Here is a 20,814-nt window from a genome sequence, read left to right as displayed (position 1 = left end):
GTATTCAAGTTGCATCTGAAGGCTTAAAAACATAAAATTACAAGATTAATTAGAATATTAGCAGTCACTAGTATCACTTTCCATAATCTCTACTCCTACCCCCACCTCAAGACTAGATCCTTTAATCTCCTCTGCCCCTTCTAGAGGAGTCGGCATCCAGGATCCACCTGAATGGGAGCCAAATTTGCCAGACCATGATTCAGAGGGCATTTTCATATAGGCTCAAATGAGAAATATACAATACCCTATAAATATAAATACTTTTGTGAAAGTAATCCTGATTTCATTTCCCAGCATGGACTTCTTACTGTGTTAGGTATTACCCAAAGCTGTAAGAAGTTTTCACCTTTTTCAGGAAAAGCAAGCAAGCAAACACACAAACACATAACACCAACAAACAAAAACTCCCACAAAAATGTAAATTATCAACAGCTTTGGGCACGGTGGCCCACGCCTGTAATCCCAGCACTTTGGGAGGCCAGGGCGGGCGGATCACGAGGTCAGGAGATCAAGACCATCCTGGCTAAGACGGTGAAACCCCGTCTCTACTAAAAAAAAATACAAAAAATTAGCCGGGCGTGGTGGTGGACGCCTGTAGCCCCAGCTACTCGGGAGGCTGAGGCAGGAGAATGGCGTGAATCCAGGAGGCAGAGCTTGCAGTGAGCCAAGATAGCCTCACTGCACTCCAGGCTGGGCCACAGAGCCAGACTCTGTCTCAAAAAAAAAAAAAAAAAAATCACTTCCTTATCCTGGACTTCTATGACTAAAAGGCAGGATTGTGTAAAGTGGGTGTTGTTCTGCATTCTTGGACAAGGTTGTTAACCTCTTGGTATCTGTTTATTCATCTATAAAGTTAAAATAATAATAGTACTCCTCATGGAATAGACAGAAGGATCAATTGGGATAATACATACAAAGTCATTAGAATTGTGCCTGACACATAGTAAGAACTCAGTAAACGTTAAGCATTACTGCTTCAATTATGATGATGATAATGAATACAATGTGTAATGTTAATTACCACCAAGGGAATTAAATATCAATATCATTAATAACTGAAATTTAATACGCTGAGACTACTTTAAAAGATCTTTGGTATTTCAATGTTTTAAGAAACTGAGTTTATGTATGACATAAAGGAACTAAAAATGCCATTTAAAAGTGATTTAATAAAATTTTAGGACAACTATTATTACATATATACTTATTTGAGATCTTTGGCAAATGCAAAATGGTTATCAGTAGATAGTATAAAATCCACACTTTCTGGAAGAAGAAAACTCAGTAAGTAAAAGATTTTCTCATCTATCTAATCTAGGTCATGGACGCTCAAGTAAAATTTAAATATTGTATAAGGACTTATCAAGACACTAAGTCAAATTTTCAGTAAATACCAATAAAAATTTTAATTTTTTAAAAGTGAGTATTACAGACTGTAGTTACTTAATGCGTGGAGATTGTGTGGTTCATAAAACAGGGCTCTACGCAAGCTTCTAGGGACTGTGGGACTGGGACCATGGCCAGAAATTAACATTTATGTCACACAAAAAACCCACCTGCAGACATACCGTGCTTACCTCCTTCTTGAACTCCCTTCTTTCCCGCCTCCAGCCTCTGACTCCTCCTTAACTTCCTCCCCAGACCCCCACTCCCTCTGCAGCTTCCAGAACCATCTTCTTGGCCTTCCCATCATCCCCCAGCCCAAGACCGATTCAGCCTTTCTTTTGTGCGCGTGTCTATTTAGCTCCTTTCCAAAGAACCGTGAGCCAGAATTACTGCGCCGAAGTGGAGGCCGCCGACCGCAGCCTGGTCAACCCGCAGCTGCTGGCGTCCGTTACCTACCTCTCTGTCTTCCTCCATTTCCACCGCGACGACGTGGCCCTGGAGGGCATGGGCCACTTCTTCCGAGAGCTGGCCCAGAAGAAGCGACAGGACGCCCAGAGTCTGTGGAAGACGCAAAACCACCGCGGAGCCCTCTGCGATGCCACCCAGAAGCCGTCCTGGGATGAACAGGACAGCAGCTTGGGCGCCCTGCAAGCCGCGTTGGCCCTGGAGATGAGCCTGAACCAGGCCCTGCTGAATCTGCACACCCTGGGCGCAAAGCATGCAGACCCTCACGTCTGTGGCTTCCTGGAGAACGACTTTCTAGGCCGCGAATGAAAACTCATCCGGAAGATTGGCAACCACCTGACCAGACTCAGCGGGCTGGAGGGGCCCAACCCGCGCTGGCCAGGCCTCTTCCTCTGGCGCAACAAGGAGCCTGCGGCTCCCGGAGGCCTTCAAGAGGCCCGCCGGCCCCATTCCTCTGTCAGACCTGGGGCAGCGTCCACCGGAGCTGCTCCCTTCAGCCTCAAGATACTGTTTTTGTTTTGTTTTGTTTTGTTTTGTTTTGTTTTGTTTTGTTTTGTTTAGAAGAGTCTCCCTGCCTGGAGTGTAGTGGTGATTTCTCCTCACTGCAACCTCCGCCTCCCCGGTTCAAGTGATTCTCCTACCTTAGCCTCCCGAGTAGCTGAGATTACTGGCGCCAGCCACCACCCCCCAGCTAATTAGACGAGGTTTCACCATGTTGGCCAGGCTGGTCCCAAACTCCAGACCTCAAGTGATCTGCCTGCCTCGGCCTCCCAAAGTGCTGGGATTACAGACATGAGCCACCAGGCCCGGCCCTCAAGATACTTTTTAACCACCCTGTGTCCTCCCGCAAGCCATGGTCCAAGTACAGGCAACCCTTCTTTTTATGGAAAAAGAAGTTAGAAAGGAAAACCCACGCACGAATTCTCAAAGCAAACAAAAACCAAAAAGAAAACTGTCATTGAACAGTTTGCTTTTAAATTTGTTTTAATTAAAATACATTACATATTTTCAGGGTGCATACTTTTCAAAATATGTTACAAATAAAGAATTTCCACAGAAACTTGTAACAACAGTGAAGAACTACTACTCTGCCTGGTCTCTGTAAGTCTAAAATGTGCTGTTTTGCCTGGTTTTGCTGATGTGAAATTCTTTCACAATGATTGCAAGAATTGATCAAGACCTCATACAAATAAAAGAGTGTAACTCAGTGCCTACATTCAGACTAGATTTAGATCACAACCACACACCTTCCACAAACACTATGATATGAAGGCAGATATAGCATATTCCAACCCAGTCTGCATAAAGTATTGATTCCAGTTACAGTGATTAATTTGCCATGGACAAGGACACACTTTCACAATTCTAGAAAGTCTGAATGACAAAAACCAAGAGTTTATGCTGTGATGAGATAGCCATGATGTGAGTTATATGAAACAGAAAAATAATTCGTATTATAATAGTCTGTTTTTGATGTGAACACTGTCTTTGCTTTGGTTTTTCTGGACCAAACCTGAGATGTCTTGTTTTATTGAGTTAGCTTAGAAGTCCACAGATATTCCCTTGGGATGACAGTTCTTTCAAAACAGCCATTGTACACACTAATTTAAAATGCATGTTAAGTAAGGCTTAGGAGTAACGGGCAAAATCAACCTACAATAGTTGCTAGGAGATGATTTTCTGTTAGACACCAGTCTTAGAGGCAATCCAGTTGTCGTAGGTGGTCACTCGTGTGTAGACCCCTGGACTATTGATTGCACCACATTCATTCCTTCGCCAGCTCACTACTCCAACAAGGTATTATTTTGAGAATTAGGATGAACTAATGGTCCCCCAGAGTCACCCTGAATAAAACAAAGAATATATATCGTTGTGAGAATTTCCTTTCGGATACTTCATTTACACTAAATGATAACTCCAGATAAAGTTTGTGAGTCATTAGCATTTTACCTACAGTGTAAATCCCTGTGTCACCATTAACTTCAACTGTGACTGACCAGAATACCTTGCCTAGGACTCTGGAGTTTACCTAAAACTGAAAGGTGTGATTTATTTTTTAAATTTATTTATATTTTAAAGACAGGATCTCACTCTGTCTCCCAGCCTGGAGTGCGGTGGCATGATCACAGCTCACTGCAGCCTGGAACTCCTGGGCTCAAGTAATCCTCCCACCTAACTTTCTGAGTAGCTAGGAATACAGGCATGCCACCACACTGAGCTAGCTATTTTTTTGTTTTTTGTAGAGATGAGGTCTCACTGTGATGCCCAGGCTGGTCTTGAACTCCTGATATCAAACAGTCCTCCTGCCTTGGTTTCCCAAGGTGCTGGGATTTCAGGCATGAGCCACTGCACCAAAGGTATGATTTAATAAGTTACAAGCTTTAATTCCATGACAAAGCTTTGGGAGACATATGAATATACTTGGAATACGGGACTTCATATCTGAGAAAAAATACCAGAACTCTAACCATGAGGGGGTAAGAAAGTGAGAGGAATTTCAGAATGGGCTGAAAGTAATTGAAAAAATTCTGAGATGATTATTTATTGAAATGTAGCTAAGAATCTGGACTGTGGTGCTAGACAGCCTAGGCTTGTATGTCAGCTATGATGTGCAAATTACTAAAATTTACCTGCCTCTATTTCCTCATCATAAAATGAGAATACTGGTATTATCTACATCATAAGAGTGTAATGAAGATTAAATGAATCAACATTTGTAGAGGACTTAAAACAGTGTTTGACTCAGAATAAGTCCAGCATAAATGTTTGTTAAACACTTAAAAACATATGTTGCATGTAGGGAAGAATTACTTTAGTGCCAAAGCTGAGAGGAACTTTGACAGGATTGGAAAAGTGCAAATTAATTGAAGTATAGAATTGTCTCCATATTGATGATTTTCGTAAAGTAAGAGCAGTTATTTATATACTACTGATCAATGTAAATAATAGCCAGAATTACCTGGCAGGCACCAATATTTCCTTCCATGTACCTAGCACATAGCATTGTATCCTGCACCATACCATGATAGGCTTCTTTAGCATTGCAAGTGTTTGTATCAATAATCTTCACAGATGCTTTCTGAAGGAACACTGGATATTTACCTAAAGGAATTAAATATCCGCAAACAAGCTGAAAGAACTGGATGACCTTGCTTTATCCTCTGTACATAAGACCCATATTTGACTGTTGCATACTTTTAGAATGAAAAAGCCCACTCACTTTCCTCATTCAAACTGATAAAAAAGAAATGTTCAAATTATAATTTGAAATATCTTTCTAATGTTGCCTGTCTCTCTTTATCTCTCTTCCTACATCTTTGGACCACAGCTTTCTCAGTTGGCTTTTCCAGGTTAGGGAGGTTCTACAACCAAATTGGTTTCCTTGGAATGTTTGAAACCCAGGCAGTTTGCAAAGTCATAACTCCATATGCACCATTCCCTAAGAGATTGTCTGAGAGTACTCAACATCTGGAGGTAAATGATGCCTTTGACTCTACACCTAGATTACTATTTTCCTGTTGCTTTTGTACCTTACATGGTATGTTACATTTTCCCTGGTCTTACCATTAAATGAAAGTCTTCCCCATCCTGTAACAACAACTCCTTCACCAGGTGCAAAAATTTATGTGGCTTCAGGAAGAAAAACTCGATGTACATCATTCTTAAATAAAACCTTTTTAGTGAGCAGAATAAGTGCAATATCATCATGATGTTCATCCTGGATGTAGTCTTCATGAATAATAATTTGTTGAGCATCATGTTGCATATAGGGTAGAGTTACTTTCATGCCAAAGCTGACAGTATAGTTTTTTGGATTTTTTGTCCTAAAGAAATAAAAATCATATATTTTGTATTTATTTCAAGATAATAGAAATACATTCTGTATCTACTGTACTCTTCTTGGCATGAATACTTCCTTGATCTATAGTTCATTAGCAATTTATAATCTGATTTTTAACTCATTTTAAAAAATCTTGAGCTCCTACACCATACACTATATAAGGCAATGGGGGAATAGAATAAAAATAAGTGGCCATGCCATAAAAAAGTTTAAATCTAGTGAAAGGTAGGTGTAAACACTAGCAGTTATAATAGGTTAAATAGTGGTGTATATAATTAGTGAGACTACAGAATAGGAAGACTTAAATCTGTATTCTTAAGGGAATGGAAGATTTCTTAGGGAAAATAGTATTTTGGATAAGACTATGGGTCTAAGTCGTATTTGCCTAAAAGATGAGCAGATGGGGGCAGGCATGTGTGGAGAGGAAGGTACATATGAAACAGAATGTGTTTCAGCAACTACAAGTAGTTTAGGATGACTGTATTATAAAGTGATGAGAGGTAAGTATCATGTGAAGAAAAAAATGCACTGTCAAGAATGAATGACTCTTCCCATTTTTACTGAAAAGGTAGGAAAGTCTTAGATAGGCTTGCCATATAATTTTTCCTTCCAAACCAGGACACTTTTGAGAATGAAAGGGAGTGCTGCTAATATTTAAACAGGGATAACAGGTACAAACTGGAACTTCCTCCAAAGCCTTTGGTTTCTGTTGCCTTGGGCAACATAATGAACTTACACTTTAAAACAGTGAGCCACAGTCACCAAGTATCTTTCACTGATCAATGATGCCCTACAGTAGTGTTGTCCATTCATTTTAAGGCGTGCTTGCCATGGCCATTCTCCTTCCTGAGCAGTGGAACCTACCCTGACTCTAACAAATGTAGGTGACATCCTTGCGCATCTCACACAGCCTGTCAGAAAAAGTCAGTTTTGTTTCATTAAGAATAACATTCGATTACAAAGCAGAGAGTGAGCTGAGTTTGCTTTGTACAGTTATATCTGACAATATCTTGTGCTTATAGCTACAGTGTAATCTGTACAGGAATCATTAGCAGCCAGTGGATTGCCTGCATACCAGCATACTGTCATCAAGACACTAGCACTTGGAGAATGTGTGAGCTGTGGAAGGCAGATAAAGTTATAGTTAAGTTCATGCTCTGCAATCAGACTCCCTGAGTTTGTATTCTGGCCTCATCGTTTACAAGATAGATGAATTTGGGCAATTATTTCACTTCTTTGTGCATCAGTTTCCCCGTCTCAAAAATGGAATCATAATCATCCCCATCTGTAGGATGGTTACAAAGATTAAATTAATTACTCTATGTGTGAAACACTTAGAACTGTTCCTAACCAACAGTAACAAATCATGACTGCTATGCTTTAGATCACCTCAAAACTTTAATTAAAAAGTATCTGAACTTACGGTTGTTGATAATTTCCGCAGCATTGACCTTACTGATTTCTGAAATAGAACAAAAAAATCGCAGTAAATTTAAAACCTAGCACCACTGACCTTGGGGCAATGGATTAAGATGATAGGTACAACAGGGCGGAAGGGTCCATAAATAATTTGCAATTTTAAAATAAAGTGTTAATACAAAGGAGAGAACACTGGCTTATTGGAATTGTTCTTTTACTATACATGAATGTATGACGTGGAGGTACCATCTTCATGGCTCCGCGTGCGAGACTTCTTTCTTATTTAATTAGAATTGTATTCCACATCATCTAAAGTGGAAAACTGTGAGTGTCTTTTCTTAGAAGAAGAGGAATTCCCTACAAGTGAACCTAATTCCTGTCAGTATACAAAAAATAACTTTTAAAAAGTGACTTGTCTTATAGTGGTGGATCCAATGCTGCTTTTGAAAGTTATGGGAGATTTTGTAAAAGATTAGCAAGACACATCAGTACCTATAAGGACTGTTTAGAGTATTAATATCTGCTTTTGAATGAAAAGCAGCCTGCCCTCACCCCTGAATCAAACAAAGGTTTGGTATTATTGTGATTTGATTGTGTTTTTAATAGTGAAGAATACAAATAATTGCTCTGATGTAAAACAATGATGTTCATTAAAAAATACTGAAGGTCAGTTTTGTGTCTGATATTTGTGATATATGCTAGGGATAAAATGATGAAAGTAACGCCACTCCCATCATGAGCTTACCCATAAGCCTCAGAGAATTCAGATCTGTAGTCAAGGATCCTGAATGGTTCTTCAGCATCTAATGGAAGATACTTTCAATTCCTTTTCCTGTGTTTTCTTCCATTGATCTGGGACCCTTGAATACCAGTCGTATATGTGCTGTCACGCTGTTGTTATCAGGACTGGAAACAACATAAAGTTTTCATATGTTGCTGAAAACAGCAGTTTCTTCCTCATTGTCTGATCTTTCATAACTTGGTTTCTTCTGCTCCTTTATGGGTTTGTGGAGTACCTTTAGGTTAAGCACAGGACTATCCATCCTCTTATATTTGCTTGGTGACAGTATGCATGCAACTGTATTATTCAATATGGAGGACAAGCAGTTACACAAATCTAAAAAAAGGGAGGCCAGACGTGGTGGCTCCCGCCTGTAATCCCAACACTTTGGGAGGCCGAGGCGGGCAGATCATCCAAGGTCAGGAACCGACTCAAAGTGATACAGTAAATTGCCAAAGATTCTAGGGCTATTAAATGCAAATTTGTAATATATATAAAATATATACTATATATTTATATTATTTAATATAAATATAACTACATATAAATATATAAATATATAGTATATATAAATTATATATATAATTTTTATCTGATACATATATCAATCATAAACACAGAAAAGAGAATGTTTGAGATAGTAGATGAAGATACGAAGTAAATAAACAGAATAAAATATTGGTTGAGACAGGAATATATACTATAAAGAGATTTTCATCTATAATAATCAACTGTCAGATTATGAATAAAAATAGTTACCACATAAGCATCTACTATGTGAAGATATTTTAGAAAAACTTTATGAAATATATTAATCTTTCAGGAGAAGTGTAGTCTCAGAGAGACTAAGTAATTTACCCAAAATTATATAGCCCCTAAGAAGAGCCAAGGATCAAAACTCAATTTGTCTGACTCCAAAGCCCATACTTAAGCTATTACATTTCCTTCCTAAATTGTCATAGATACTAAGCTACTTGACATATGATACATGTTATCTCCAATGTGATACATATTCAACATTTAGGAATATGCTAGATACCACATAAGAGTGCCCAGCATATAATAAGAACTAAATAAATATTAATATTATTTTGCAATATGATTGTTGCCTTTGAAGATCATCTTGTGGAAGAGATGATATGAATGAAACCATTACATGTGGTATTAATATGATATAATTAAATGGCAAAGTTTATTTTTCAATTGCAAGTTCTATGTGAATGCAGAAAAGGAGACAATATGATTAAATATAATATAACTATAAATGTGAAAATATTTTATAATAAAGTTGATGGAAAAAGAAGTCAGAAAGCTCTCAACAAAATGCTGAAAATGGGTTGATTATAAGTGATTTATGAAGGAACACTGTTAATTTCAGTTAGTTTTTCTGTGGGTTATAGATCTTTTACTATAGAGATAAACTGATAAAGCTTTATAACAGTAGTTTACTAGGTTTTTTTTATAAGTAGCAAACAAAAACTAGACCTTGAAACTATGCAACTTCTCTCTCATAATTCCATTTTCACAATGCATCATTCAGATATTTGGATTCCTAATTATTTCTACCTATTACAATGTTCAACAGCCATGAATATTCCTTAATTAATATAAGATTAAATTAATGTAATTAAGATTGGAAGGATATGGATTGGTTTGATTACAACTGAATGGAGCTCTTTTCCAAAGAGAGTGAATAAATTGAATCTTTAATGTCTATGGCAATTAGGATAAAGAAAACATACCCTAGGACAAGAAAATCAACATTTGAATATCCTGTTACTAATTTAATTCTGTGTAGCAGTCTTAATGGGACACGGAGATTGCTCACTAACTATACCGAGGTCACTGTGAATACAGTCATTCTGCTCAGTTGATACCTAATGAGATGAAAATAACTTCTAGGAATGGGATGTCTACAAGGCATACTTGTACCATACGATTAACATTTCCATCTACATAAGTAGTTTAAATGCCAGTATGAATTGAGAAAGATGTATAATAGAGCAGAAAAGAAAGGAAATCATTCTACAACTTTTCCATTACTTAATTATTTAAAACCTATAATTAAGTATGTTTAATTATATTAAAACATATTCTAGAAAGAAAACCTAAAACACACACATATACATATACATTTTTTTCCTGAGTGCTCTGGATGCAATATCAAGGTTTAAGCATAAATTATGAGAGGACTTCTATCTAAAGATGACAGAGCAAAATCACTTTTACATTTTCCTACCCCTAAGCCCAGAAAAAGAACAAAAGATAAGAATAGTGGGCTCCATTCTAAGGAAACAAACAATAAAGCTACCAGTTACAACTTCAAATTTTAAAATGTGAAGCAAATATGCTCCAAACTGTGAAATATACACTGAAGTGAGAGATTATGTACGTCAGAGATACATCTCACAAATTAAGCTAGATGTACATTTTTCTAAAAGTTCTCAGTGACTGAGTATTAAGACTTGAGAGCTGGCCAGACGTGGTGGCTCACACCTGTTATCTCAACACTTTGGGGGGCTGAGGTGAGCAGATCACCTGAGGTTGCAAGTTGGAGACCAGCCTGGCCAACATGATGAAGCCCTGTCTCTACTAAAAATACAAAAATTAGCTGGGCATAGTGGCAGGAGCCTGTAATCCCACCCACTTGGGAGACTGAGGTAGGAGAATTGCTTCAACCCAGGAGGGGGAGGTTGCAGTGAGCCAAGATTACACCACTGCACTCCAGCCTGGGCAACAGAGTAAGAGTCCATCCCTAAAATTAAAAAAAGAAACAAAAAAAAAAAAGACTTCAGAGCCTATAAAAAGACAGGAAGATTTCTGTAAAGGCCTATTTTAACACTGCATAATGGCAAAAGTAATAATAAAAGTGAAATCATGCAATTGTGACATTTTTATTGTATATGATCCAATCTTCCCGCTAAGGCAACTTGCTGAAAGTAAGCTGGGGAAAAGAAATAAGGGAGGTCGGCCGGGCGCGGTGGCTCACGCCTGTAATCCCAGCACTTTGGGAGGCCGAGGCGGGCGGATCACAAGGTCAGGAGATCGAGACCACGGTGAAACCCCGTCTCTACTAAAAATACAAAAAATTAGCCGGGCGCGGTGGCGGGCACCTGTAGTCCCAGCTACTCAGGAGGCTGAGGCAGGAGAATGGCGTAAACCCAGGAGGTGGAGCTTGCAGTGAGCCGAGATCGCGCCACTGCACTCCAGCCTGGGCGACACAGCGAGACTCCGTCTCAAAAAAAAAAAAAAAAAAAAAAAAAGAAATAAGGGACGTCATAAATTATTATATCATAATTAGAGAGATTTCTTCAGGGCCATCCCAGCTTCTTAACTCTTAAAAAGTGAAAGTAAACGGACCCTGGGGTTAAAGAAAACAACAGTGAGATAAGAGAATGTTTGAGATAATAGACAAAGATATAAACTGCAGATTCCTTCAGCCTAGAAGTCCGAGACAGAGCAATAAGGGGGAAAAAATCCATAATTAGAAAGGAGAAAGTTAAATTGTCCCTGTTGACAGGTGACATAATCTTCTATTTAAAACAAAACCTAAAGATGTAACCAAAACAGTCTTAGAACTGATAAATGAACTCAACTAAGTTTCAAGATCAAAATTCAACATATAAAAATCAGTAGCCTTTTTACACATCAATAACAAACTGGTTGAAAAAGAAATCAAGAAAACAATCCCAATTACAATAGCTACAGAAAAAGAGAAAGCTACAAACGAATTTAACCAAGGAGGTGAAAGATCTCTATAAACACAACTACAAAACTCTGAGGAAAGAAATAGAAGACACTCAAAAAAATTAAAAGACATCACATGTTCATGGAATGGAATAATTAATATTGCTAAAATGACTATACTATCCATAGCAATCTACAGATTCAATACAACTCCTATCAAAATACCAATGACTTTTTTTAACCATTGACCTTTTCAACAGAAATAGAAAAAACAATCCTAAAATTGATATGGAACCACAAAAGACCCCAAATAGCCAAAGAAATCCTGAGCACAAAGAACAAAGCTGGAGGCATCATACTATCTGACTTCAACATATACAACATATACTTCAACAAAGCTGTAGTGACACTAATAGTATGGTATATATTTACAGCTATCTGATTTGTGACAAAAGCAACAAGAGCACACATTGGGAAAGGACAATCTTTTCAATAAATGGTGCTGGGGAAACTGGATATCCACAAACAGAAGAATGACACTAGACCCCTCTCTTACATCGTATATAAAAATCAAATCAGGGTGACATACAGACTTAAATGTACGGCACAGAACTGTAAAATTACTGGAGGAAAACACAGAAAAAATGCCCTAAGACATTAGTCTGGGCAAATGTTTTATGAATAAGACTTCAAAAGCACAGGTAATAAAAACAAAAATAGACGAATGGGATTATATCAAACTAAAAAACTTCTGCACAATAAAGGAAACTATCAACAGAGTAAACAGACAACCTGAAGAATAGAAGGAAACTATTCATCCAACAAGGGATTAATATTTAATATCTGGAATATATAAGGAACTCAACAGAAAAAGAAATCCAATTAAAAATAGGCAGCTGATCTGAATAGACATTTTTCAAAACAAGACAAACAAAGGGACATCAGGTCTATTTTTAAAAATGCTTGACCATGTGTGGTGGCTCACACCTGTGATCCTCACACTTTGGGAGACCAAGGCGGGTGGATTACCTGAGGTCAGGAGTTTGAGACCAACCTGACCAACATGGTGAAACCCGTCTCTACTGAAAATACAAAAATAAGCTGGGCGTGATGATGGGGGCTTATAATCCCAAATACACAGGAAGCTGAGGCAGGATAATCACTTGAATCTGGGGGTTGGAGGTTGCAGTGAGCCAAGATCGTGCCACTTCACTCCAGCCTGGGCAAAAGAGCGAAACTTTGTCTCAAAAAAAATAAATAGGCCGGGCGCGGTGGCTCAAGCCTGTAATCTCAGCACTTTGGGAGGCCGAGACGGGCGGATCATGAGGTCAGGAGATCGAGACCATCCTGGCTAACACGGTGAAACCCCGTCTCTACTAAAAAATACAAAAAACTAGCCGGGTGAGGTGGCGGGCGCCTGTAGTCCCAGCTACTCGGGAGGCTGAGGCAGGAGAATGGCGTGAACCCGGGAGGCGGAGCTTGCAGTGAGCTGAGATCCGGCCACAGCACTCCAGCCTGGGTGACAGAGCGAGACTCCGTCTCAAAAAAAAAAAAAAAAAAAGAAAAAAAAAATAAATAAATAAATAAATGAAATAAAATAAAATAAAATGCTCAACATCATTAACCATCAGGGAAATGCATATCAAAACCACAATGAAATATAATCTTACCCCAGTTAGAATGGCTATTATAAAAAGACCAAAAATAACAAATGCTGGCAAGGATGTGGAGAAAAGGGAGCTCTTACACAACATTGGTAGAGATTTTTAATTAATACAGCCATTATGGAAAACAGTATGAAGTTTCCCAAAAAGCTAGAAATAGAACTACCATATTGTCTAGCAATCTTACTACTGGGTATATACATATCCAAAGAAAAGAAAATTAGTTTGTCAAAAAGAAATCTTTGCTCTCATGTTTATTGCAGCACTATTCACAATAGCCCTAAGTGTCCATCAACAGATGAATAGATAAAGAAAATGTGGCATAAATACATCATGAGATACTATTCTGTCATTTAAAAAAAATGGAATCCTGTCATTTTCAGCAACATGAATGGGGTACATTAAATGAAATAAGCCAAGCAGGCACAGAAAGATAAATACTACATGTTCACACTTACATGTAGAAGCTAAAAACTTTGATCTCATAGATATAGAGAGTAGAATAGTGGTTACTAGAAGCTGGAAAGTATAGGAGAAGGGGAATAGGAAGAGGTGTGTTAACAGATACAAAATTACTATTAGGTAAGAGGAATAATTTCGTTTCTTCTAAAGCACTGTAGGATGGCTATATTTAACAATAATTTATTATATATTTTCAAATAGCTGGAAGAAAAAATTTTGAATGTTCTCAACAAAAATAAACAGATAATGTTTGAGGTAATGAATACGCTAATTACCCTGACTTGATCATTACATATTGTATACATATATCTAAATATCATGCTAAACCTTACAAATACATACAATTACTATGTGTCAATTAAAAAAAAAAAAAAACACTCCCTCGGCCTATAATCTACCCTCTAGGCCCACTTCTTACAGTATTCTTTAGAAAACATCTATCCCAAACCCCAAAGAATAAATAATGTTACAAATAATGCAGTAGGAACTTTGTAGATCTTGGAGGGAAAAAAGCCAAAAGGAAGAAAAAATATTTTTAAAAACTAGAAGAGGAATTACTAAGGGTACAAAAATGTGTTAACAGCTAATTCCAATAGTCTCAAAGATGCAGTATACAAAAGAACTAAACAATGTACAACCATTTGGTGAAGAAGACAAGTAAGCTGCAGAATTTAGTAAAGGAATGGAAGAGGAAAATAAGACTATCAGAGATAAAAGCCACATTGAGAAGAACAGGTACAGATTTTTTAATATCTTGTAACATTAGGACAGGCTTGAGCAAAACAAATAAAATAAAATTGAAAAGAGAAACTAAAATTATTGAAGGAATAAACAACATGAAAGGAAAAGGAGGTCCAACAAATGCTAAATTGGCAGCCCTGAAAAAAAGAACTCAACAAAGACATTTAAATCTGTAGCTTTAAAGGGCCCATTTGTTCAAAGAAAAATTAAAGGATGAACACAATACTAAGACTGACTGGATTTGATGAATCTATAGCATAAATAATCTTGTGATGATTTGGCAGAAAAAAGCAACAAAAAATCATTTACATTTATATTTACAAATAGGAAATGGTCATGATCTTTTCTTTGACAACACTAAATTGACAAAAATACAGTGGGAATAGTTTACAAAGTTCTAAGGAAAAGATAATATAAACAAATACGTTTTTGCTTATATATTGTTATGCATGTAAAATCTCAGGAATTTCAGCAGCTCAAAATCTTAAAGGAATGACTTCAAGAAGACTGATAACCAACCTAGAGATTAGTCATAATAAGAAACTCAAGAATCAAGAACATTCACTTAAAGATGATAAATTTAATAAATGCATCTGTACATGTTTCTTCCCCAAATCCCGCTAAAATGATAGGAAAAGTGTGTGGTTTGGGGTTTTAAAGAAGTTAACCCACAAAGACAATGATAATGGGAGAGGAGGCAACAACAGCATTATGAAAGCTGGAGGCAGGTGAGTGGTAATTCGCCTAACAGACTAAGAAACCTAAAACCTTATATTGTAGTGGGAAAAGTAAAGGCATGTGCTGTCTTAAAAGAGTAGCTTAAATGGTACCAGGTACTCATGGAAGTAGGAATAGAAGAAATGAAATTAAAACCAGAAAAATTGATTGAAACAACTAGCTCCTGGTGTCTTCCCCAACTGCTAAGGTTTTCATACCATGGAGATTAAAACAGTTGAGGTCAGGTGCACCACACTCAAAACATCTATGCTGGACTCTTCCCAACTTGACTACAGAAAGGTAGCAGCAAATATTATATGCATGCAGAACAAGGGAGGAATTTTCCCCTATCTAAGAATTCTGACCAACTCAAAAGAAAATACCTAAATATACTGGTAATTTAGATTATCTCAACAAAACATCTGACCAGATAGAACATCTGTAATAAAAACTATCACCAATAGGCACTTCCTTCAGTCAGGTCTTTGATGCCCAATTTTGAAAATTTGCAGACACCAAAGGATCAACATATATTTGAGAAAAGTATGTAATAGGAAATATGACTGAAATAACCAAAGAAAACCTTGAAAGAAAAAGACTATTCAGGCAAAAAAAATAATTTAAACATTATTATCCTCAGAGAAAGTCTTTGTAAGAAATAAAATCAAGATGCTATATAAAGGAACATTTAGATAATTAGAAAAGTATCTGGGAATTTAAATATATAATAACAGAAATAAGAAATCAATAGAAAGTTTAGAAAGTAAATGAGAAAATCAAGAAAGTGATTTTTTTTTTTTTTTTTTTTTTTTTTTTTTTTTTGAGACTGAGTCTCACTCTGTTGCCAGTCTGGAGTGCAGGGTTGTGATCTTAGCTCACTGGAACCTCTGCCTCCTGGGTTCAAGTGACTCTCCTGCCTCAGCCTCCCGAGTAGCTGGGACTACAGGCACACACTACCATGCCCAGCTAATTTTTGTATTTTTAGTAGAGATGGGGTTTCATCATGTTGGCCAGGATAGTCTCGATCTCCTGACCTCGTGATCCACCCGCCTTGGCCTCCAAAAGTGCTAGGATTACAGGCATGAGCCACCGCACCCAGCCAAGAAAGTGATTTTTTAAAAAAAAAGATGAAGAAAGGAAAATATAAAGGAAAAGATTTAAAAAAAATAGATGTCACATTTAGGAGTCTCACTGTCAAAATAATAGGAGCTTCAGAAACAGAGCATGAAGGACAGGAAATCAACAAAGACATAATCCAAGAAAATTTCCAGGAACTGAAGTATAATGAATTTTCAGATTGTCATAGCCCACTAAATGTCAGCACAATAGATGAAAACAAGATCTCCACTCTGTCACATTACCATGAAATTTCAAAATACTGTGGACAGAAAAAAAAAAAAATCCAATGAGGTTTCAGAACATGATGGACAGGGGTAGAAGAAGTTTCCCTCAAAAATTCTAGAATCAAAATGCCATCATGACAGACTACAACGTGCTAGCAGCCCTCGCTCACTCTCAGTGCCTCCTCAGCCTCGGTGTCTTCTCTGGCTGTGCTTGAGGAGCCCTTCAGCCCACTGCTGCACTGTGGGAGCACCTCTCTGGGCTGACTGAGGCCAGAGCTGGCTCTCTCTGTTTGTGTGGTGGTGTTGGGGGAGAGGTGCAGGTGGGAACCGGAGCTGCGCATGGCGCTCGCAGGCCAGCGTGAGTTCCAGGTGGGCGTGGACTCAACAGGCCCCACACTCGGAGGGGCCAGCCGGCACTGCCAACCCCGGGCAGTCAGGGGCTTAGCACCTGGGCCAGCAGCTGTGAAGGGGGCACCGGGTCCCCCAGCACTGCCAGCCTGCCCGTGCTGTACTCAAATTCTTGCTGGGCCTCAGCCACCTCCCTGCAGGACAGGGCTCGGGACCTGCAGCACCCCCATGCCCGAGCTCCCCTACAGTGGGCTCCTGTGCTGCCCGAGCCTCCCCGACAGGCACCGCCCCCTGCTGCACGTCCCGGGTCCCATCGACCACCCAAGGACTGAGGAGTGCAGGCTGTGCAGCGGGACTGGTGGGCAGCTCCACCTGAGGCCCTGGTGCAGGACCCACCAGGGGAAACCAACTGGGTTCCTGAATTGGGTGGGGGGGGGACTTGGAGAACTTTTATGTCTCGCTAGAGGATTGTAAATGCACCAATCAGCACTCTCTGTGTCTAGTTCAAGGTTTGTAAACACACCAATCAGCACTCTGTGTCTAGCTCAAGGTTTATAAATGCACCAGTCAGTGCTCTGTGTCTAGCTAATCTAGTGGGGACTTGGAGAACTTTTATGTCTAGCTAGATGATTGTAAATGCACCAATCAGCACTCTGTGTCTAGCTCAGGGATTGTAAATGCACCAATCAGCACCCTGTCAAAATGGACCAATCAGCTCTCTGTAAAATGGACAAATCCACTCTCTGTAAAATGGACCAAACAGTAGGATGTGGGAGGGATCAGATAAGGGAATAAAAGCTGGCTGCCTGAGCCAGCAGCAAGCTGCGGGTCCCCTTCTCCACTGTGGAAGCTTTGTTCTTTTGGTCTTTACAATAAATCTTGCTGCCACTCACTCTTTGGGTCCACACCACCTTTATGAGCTGTAACAGTCATGGCGAAGGTCTGCAGCTTCACTGTCAGCGAGACCACGAACCCACCAGAAGGAAGAAGCTCCAGACATATCTGAATATCTGAAGGAACAAACTCCAGACATACCATCTTTAAGAACTGTTAACACTCACTGCGGGTATCCGCGGCTTCATTCTTGAAGTCAGCAAGACCAAGAACCTATCAATTCCAGACACAATCAGACTTCTTGACAGGAGCTTTGAAGGCAATAAGACAACAGAGCATCAGCATCAAAATGAAGAGGAAAAATTGTTTTCAACTTAGAATTCGATATTATTAATTAAGGTAAACGGTAGATTGTCCGGAGCTGCACGCCCCGGCCATAGCAAATAATAATTGAGGATTAAACGCCTGAGCTATATTCATTTCCACCCCACACCTTCTCCCTATCTTTGCCTTTTTTCCCCTGTACTAATACCTCATTAAAGATGGCGCTCTTCTTGCTTCTTCTTCACTCACTTTTCCCGCGCCCGGGAAAATTGTTACTTAATAGCGCAAGCGCAACATGACGTCCCACCGGAGAAACCGAAACTAACCTGGCCACGCCCTCGGCAATGAGATCATTTCCGCCTTAGCCCAACCTCTTCCCTTCCAAGTGTATATAAGGCAGTGCATTACCGCCATTAAACGAGACTTGATCAGAGCACTGTCTTGTCTCCATTTCTCGTGTCTCTTGTTCCCCAAATTCCCACCCCCTCCTCCAGGGCCTGCTCTGACTATCCCGCGGGCTGGGATAGTAGATTTAAGACATTTTCAGGCACACAAGTTGTCAAAAATGTACACTTCCCATCATAACCCTTTCCCAGAAAGCTCCTGGAGCATATACTCCACTACAACTGAGTGAATACAGTAATAAAAAGAAATATGGAATTCAGGTATTAGGGTGTCAGACTCAACAGGTAGTTGAAGGTAAATGCTGCTAAAGGGAAATACCAAAATGACTGCTATGTCGCCAGAGTATTAATGTGTACAGAATCTTCATTCTTCCATAGTAGAAAGTGAACAGATGATGCCAACAATTGAAAAATTAGAATACAGCAGTATTAAGAAGCAGAGAATTGAAAGTGCTTGTGTCTGAGAAATGGAAAATAGGGATAGTGAAGGAGAGCCTGTGTTTGCATAAAAAACCTCTGAGTAACTATTTGATTATTTATGAGTATATCCAACTATGGAGGAAGAAAAACAACACCCAGGTGTAGCAATACCACGAAGAAAGTGTTGATGGTGAGTATATGCTCCATCTAAATATATATTCGAAACCAAACAACTGTAGTAACATTTATTACAGACCAGAACAAAGTGTTACAAATGTTCACAATGTAATAAGAATAACATTGCTAACAAACTACTGAGAAGTGTAGGAGGAAAATGAAAGTACAAATACATGATTTTCTTGTCTTTCATAGTAGGATATAAATGATATAATATCTAAAGTTAAAACATAGCATTTTTAAAAAATGACTCTAACTTTTCTTATGTTTTCCAAAGTCTTCCTATCTGTGCATTCATGTCTGTGTATGAATATCCATTCTTTTACCTGTGTATAGTAAAAAAGATGCCTGCAATACAGTGTTTGACAAATGTTAACAATGCTGATTTCTGTAATCTGTGGATCCTGGTGCCATTTTAAAGGGAGATAATTCACTGTTTCAAATTTTTTTATCTTTTGTAGAGATTGAAATAAAGATTACAATAAAATGAAATAAATAAAATGTATTATTTACCAACCTATTGCCAGAAAATGAACCAGGAGACTATTAGTTATTCCAAAGATTAACAACACTCCAAACACAAGAAGGGCAATCATCCATAGTGACACAGATGTACGGGAAGCCATGACTGGTCCGCAAGTAAAGGATGATATGAATCTGAAGGCTCTACTAGAAAAACCCACAGTCATTTTAAATCTGTATTTCTTGTCTCCTGCTTGCCCCTAGAAACTCTATAATTCAGATACAATAGTAACAAAAGACATTTTTAAAAGGAGGAAGAAAGGGAGAGTGGGAGGGAGGAAGAGTGAGAGCAAGAGACAAAAATTTTTTTAAAAATCAGTTTCCGTTAAAGTTTTTGATTGAACCTCTCTAAATCTGTTATGAGATTACATTTAGGAGTACAGTGGTTGGTTACAAGTTATCTATACTTGGCACCTTGCTCCCTCCCATGATCAAGGATTAGAAACAGAGTATCAGTAAGTGAAGATCTTGTCAGGTCAGAGGGGTAGGGAAGGGAAGGGAAATGTCCTAGAAGTTCTTTATGTCTAAGCCCATATTAATCTTTTAAAGTATGATCATGATCCTATATTATTTATTATGTCTTTATTTTATACAAAGAACATGCACAAATATGAAGTGCTATACTGTGTTAGAGAACTGTCCACCTATCTTATTAGCTTATTTATTACTCTCTTTCAAAGAACTCTTTCGTAGAAAAGCATGTCGTGGTGAATCTATCAGGTATTTTCACTATGTCTTGTTTAGGCAAAAATTGGTATTGAGAGCCTCAATCTAAGTTGAAATAAGGATCTGTGGGAGTTTTCTAGACAAAATGGCATAGGAAGACATCTAGGAAGAGGGAACAACATGCAATGCTTAAAGAAAGACCAGCAATTCCATTTCGTTATGGCAAACTGTGAGTCATGAATCATTCAAAGATGACATTGGAGAGTATGATGGCTAATTTTATGTGTTACCTTTGGCTAGGCTGTGGTGCTGAGCTGTTTGGTCAAACACTACTTTAGATGTTGCTGTGAAGGTATTCCATTGCTGTAATAACATTTATAATCAATTGACTTTAAGTAAAGGAGGTTACCTTTGATAATGTGGGTGAATCTCATCCAATCAGTTGAAGACCTTAAGAGCAAAAATGAAGGTTTCCAGGAGAAGAAAAAATTCTGCCTTGAGATGATAACATAAAAATCCTTCCTGAGTTCCAGCCTGGCAGCCTGTTCTATGGATTTCAGACTTTCAAATCACACAGTTGTATGAACCAATTCCTTAAAATAAACCTGTGTGT

General features: G+C 38.5%; 1 protein-coding gene and 1 pseudogene across 2 annotated transcripts in view; one reads left to right on the top strand and one right to left on the bottom strand.

The window, feature by feature from the left end:
• The window catches only part of LOC123573506 (ferritin light chain pseudogene), a 34,664-nt pseudogene extending 15,025 nt beyond the window's left edge, over positions 1-19,639 (top strand). The window contains exons 2-5 of the transcript XR_012434509.1: positions 1,661-2,381; positions 2,413-2,952; positions 5,202-5,325; positions 19,475-19,639. The product of XR_012434509.1 is annotated as a ferritin light chain pseudogene (transcript). The remainder of the gene's footprint in view (positions 1-1,660; positions 2,382-2,412; positions 2,953-5,201; positions 5,326-19,474) is intronic.
• On the bottom strand, positions 3,441-16,847 carry LOC141410259 (transmembrane protease serine 11B-like protein). Its single transcript, XM_074039137.1, is given in 9 exon segments — positions 3,441-3,653; positions 3,656-3,695; positions 4,811-4,953; positions 5,416-5,675; positions 6,429-6,603; positions 7,116-7,154; positions 7,857-8,017; positions 16,525-16,541; positions 16,677-16,847. Coding segments are annotated over 9 exon segments (1,125 nt in total). The 3' UTR covers positions 3,441-3,534.
• Positions 19,640-20,814: the final 1,175 nt, after the last annotated feature.

The sequence above is a fragment of the Macaca fascicularis genome, chromosome 5, assembly GCF_037993035.2.
Source record: "Macaca fascicularis isolate 582-1 chromosome 5, T2T-MFA8v1.1".
In the NCBI taxonomy this organism is placed as follows: Eukaryota; Metazoa; Chordata; class Mammalia; order Primates; family Cercopithecidae; genus Macaca; species Macaca fascicularis.
The sequence above is the reverse complement of the archived record's forward strand: the minus strand, read 5'-3'. Positions and strand labels throughout refer to the sequence as shown.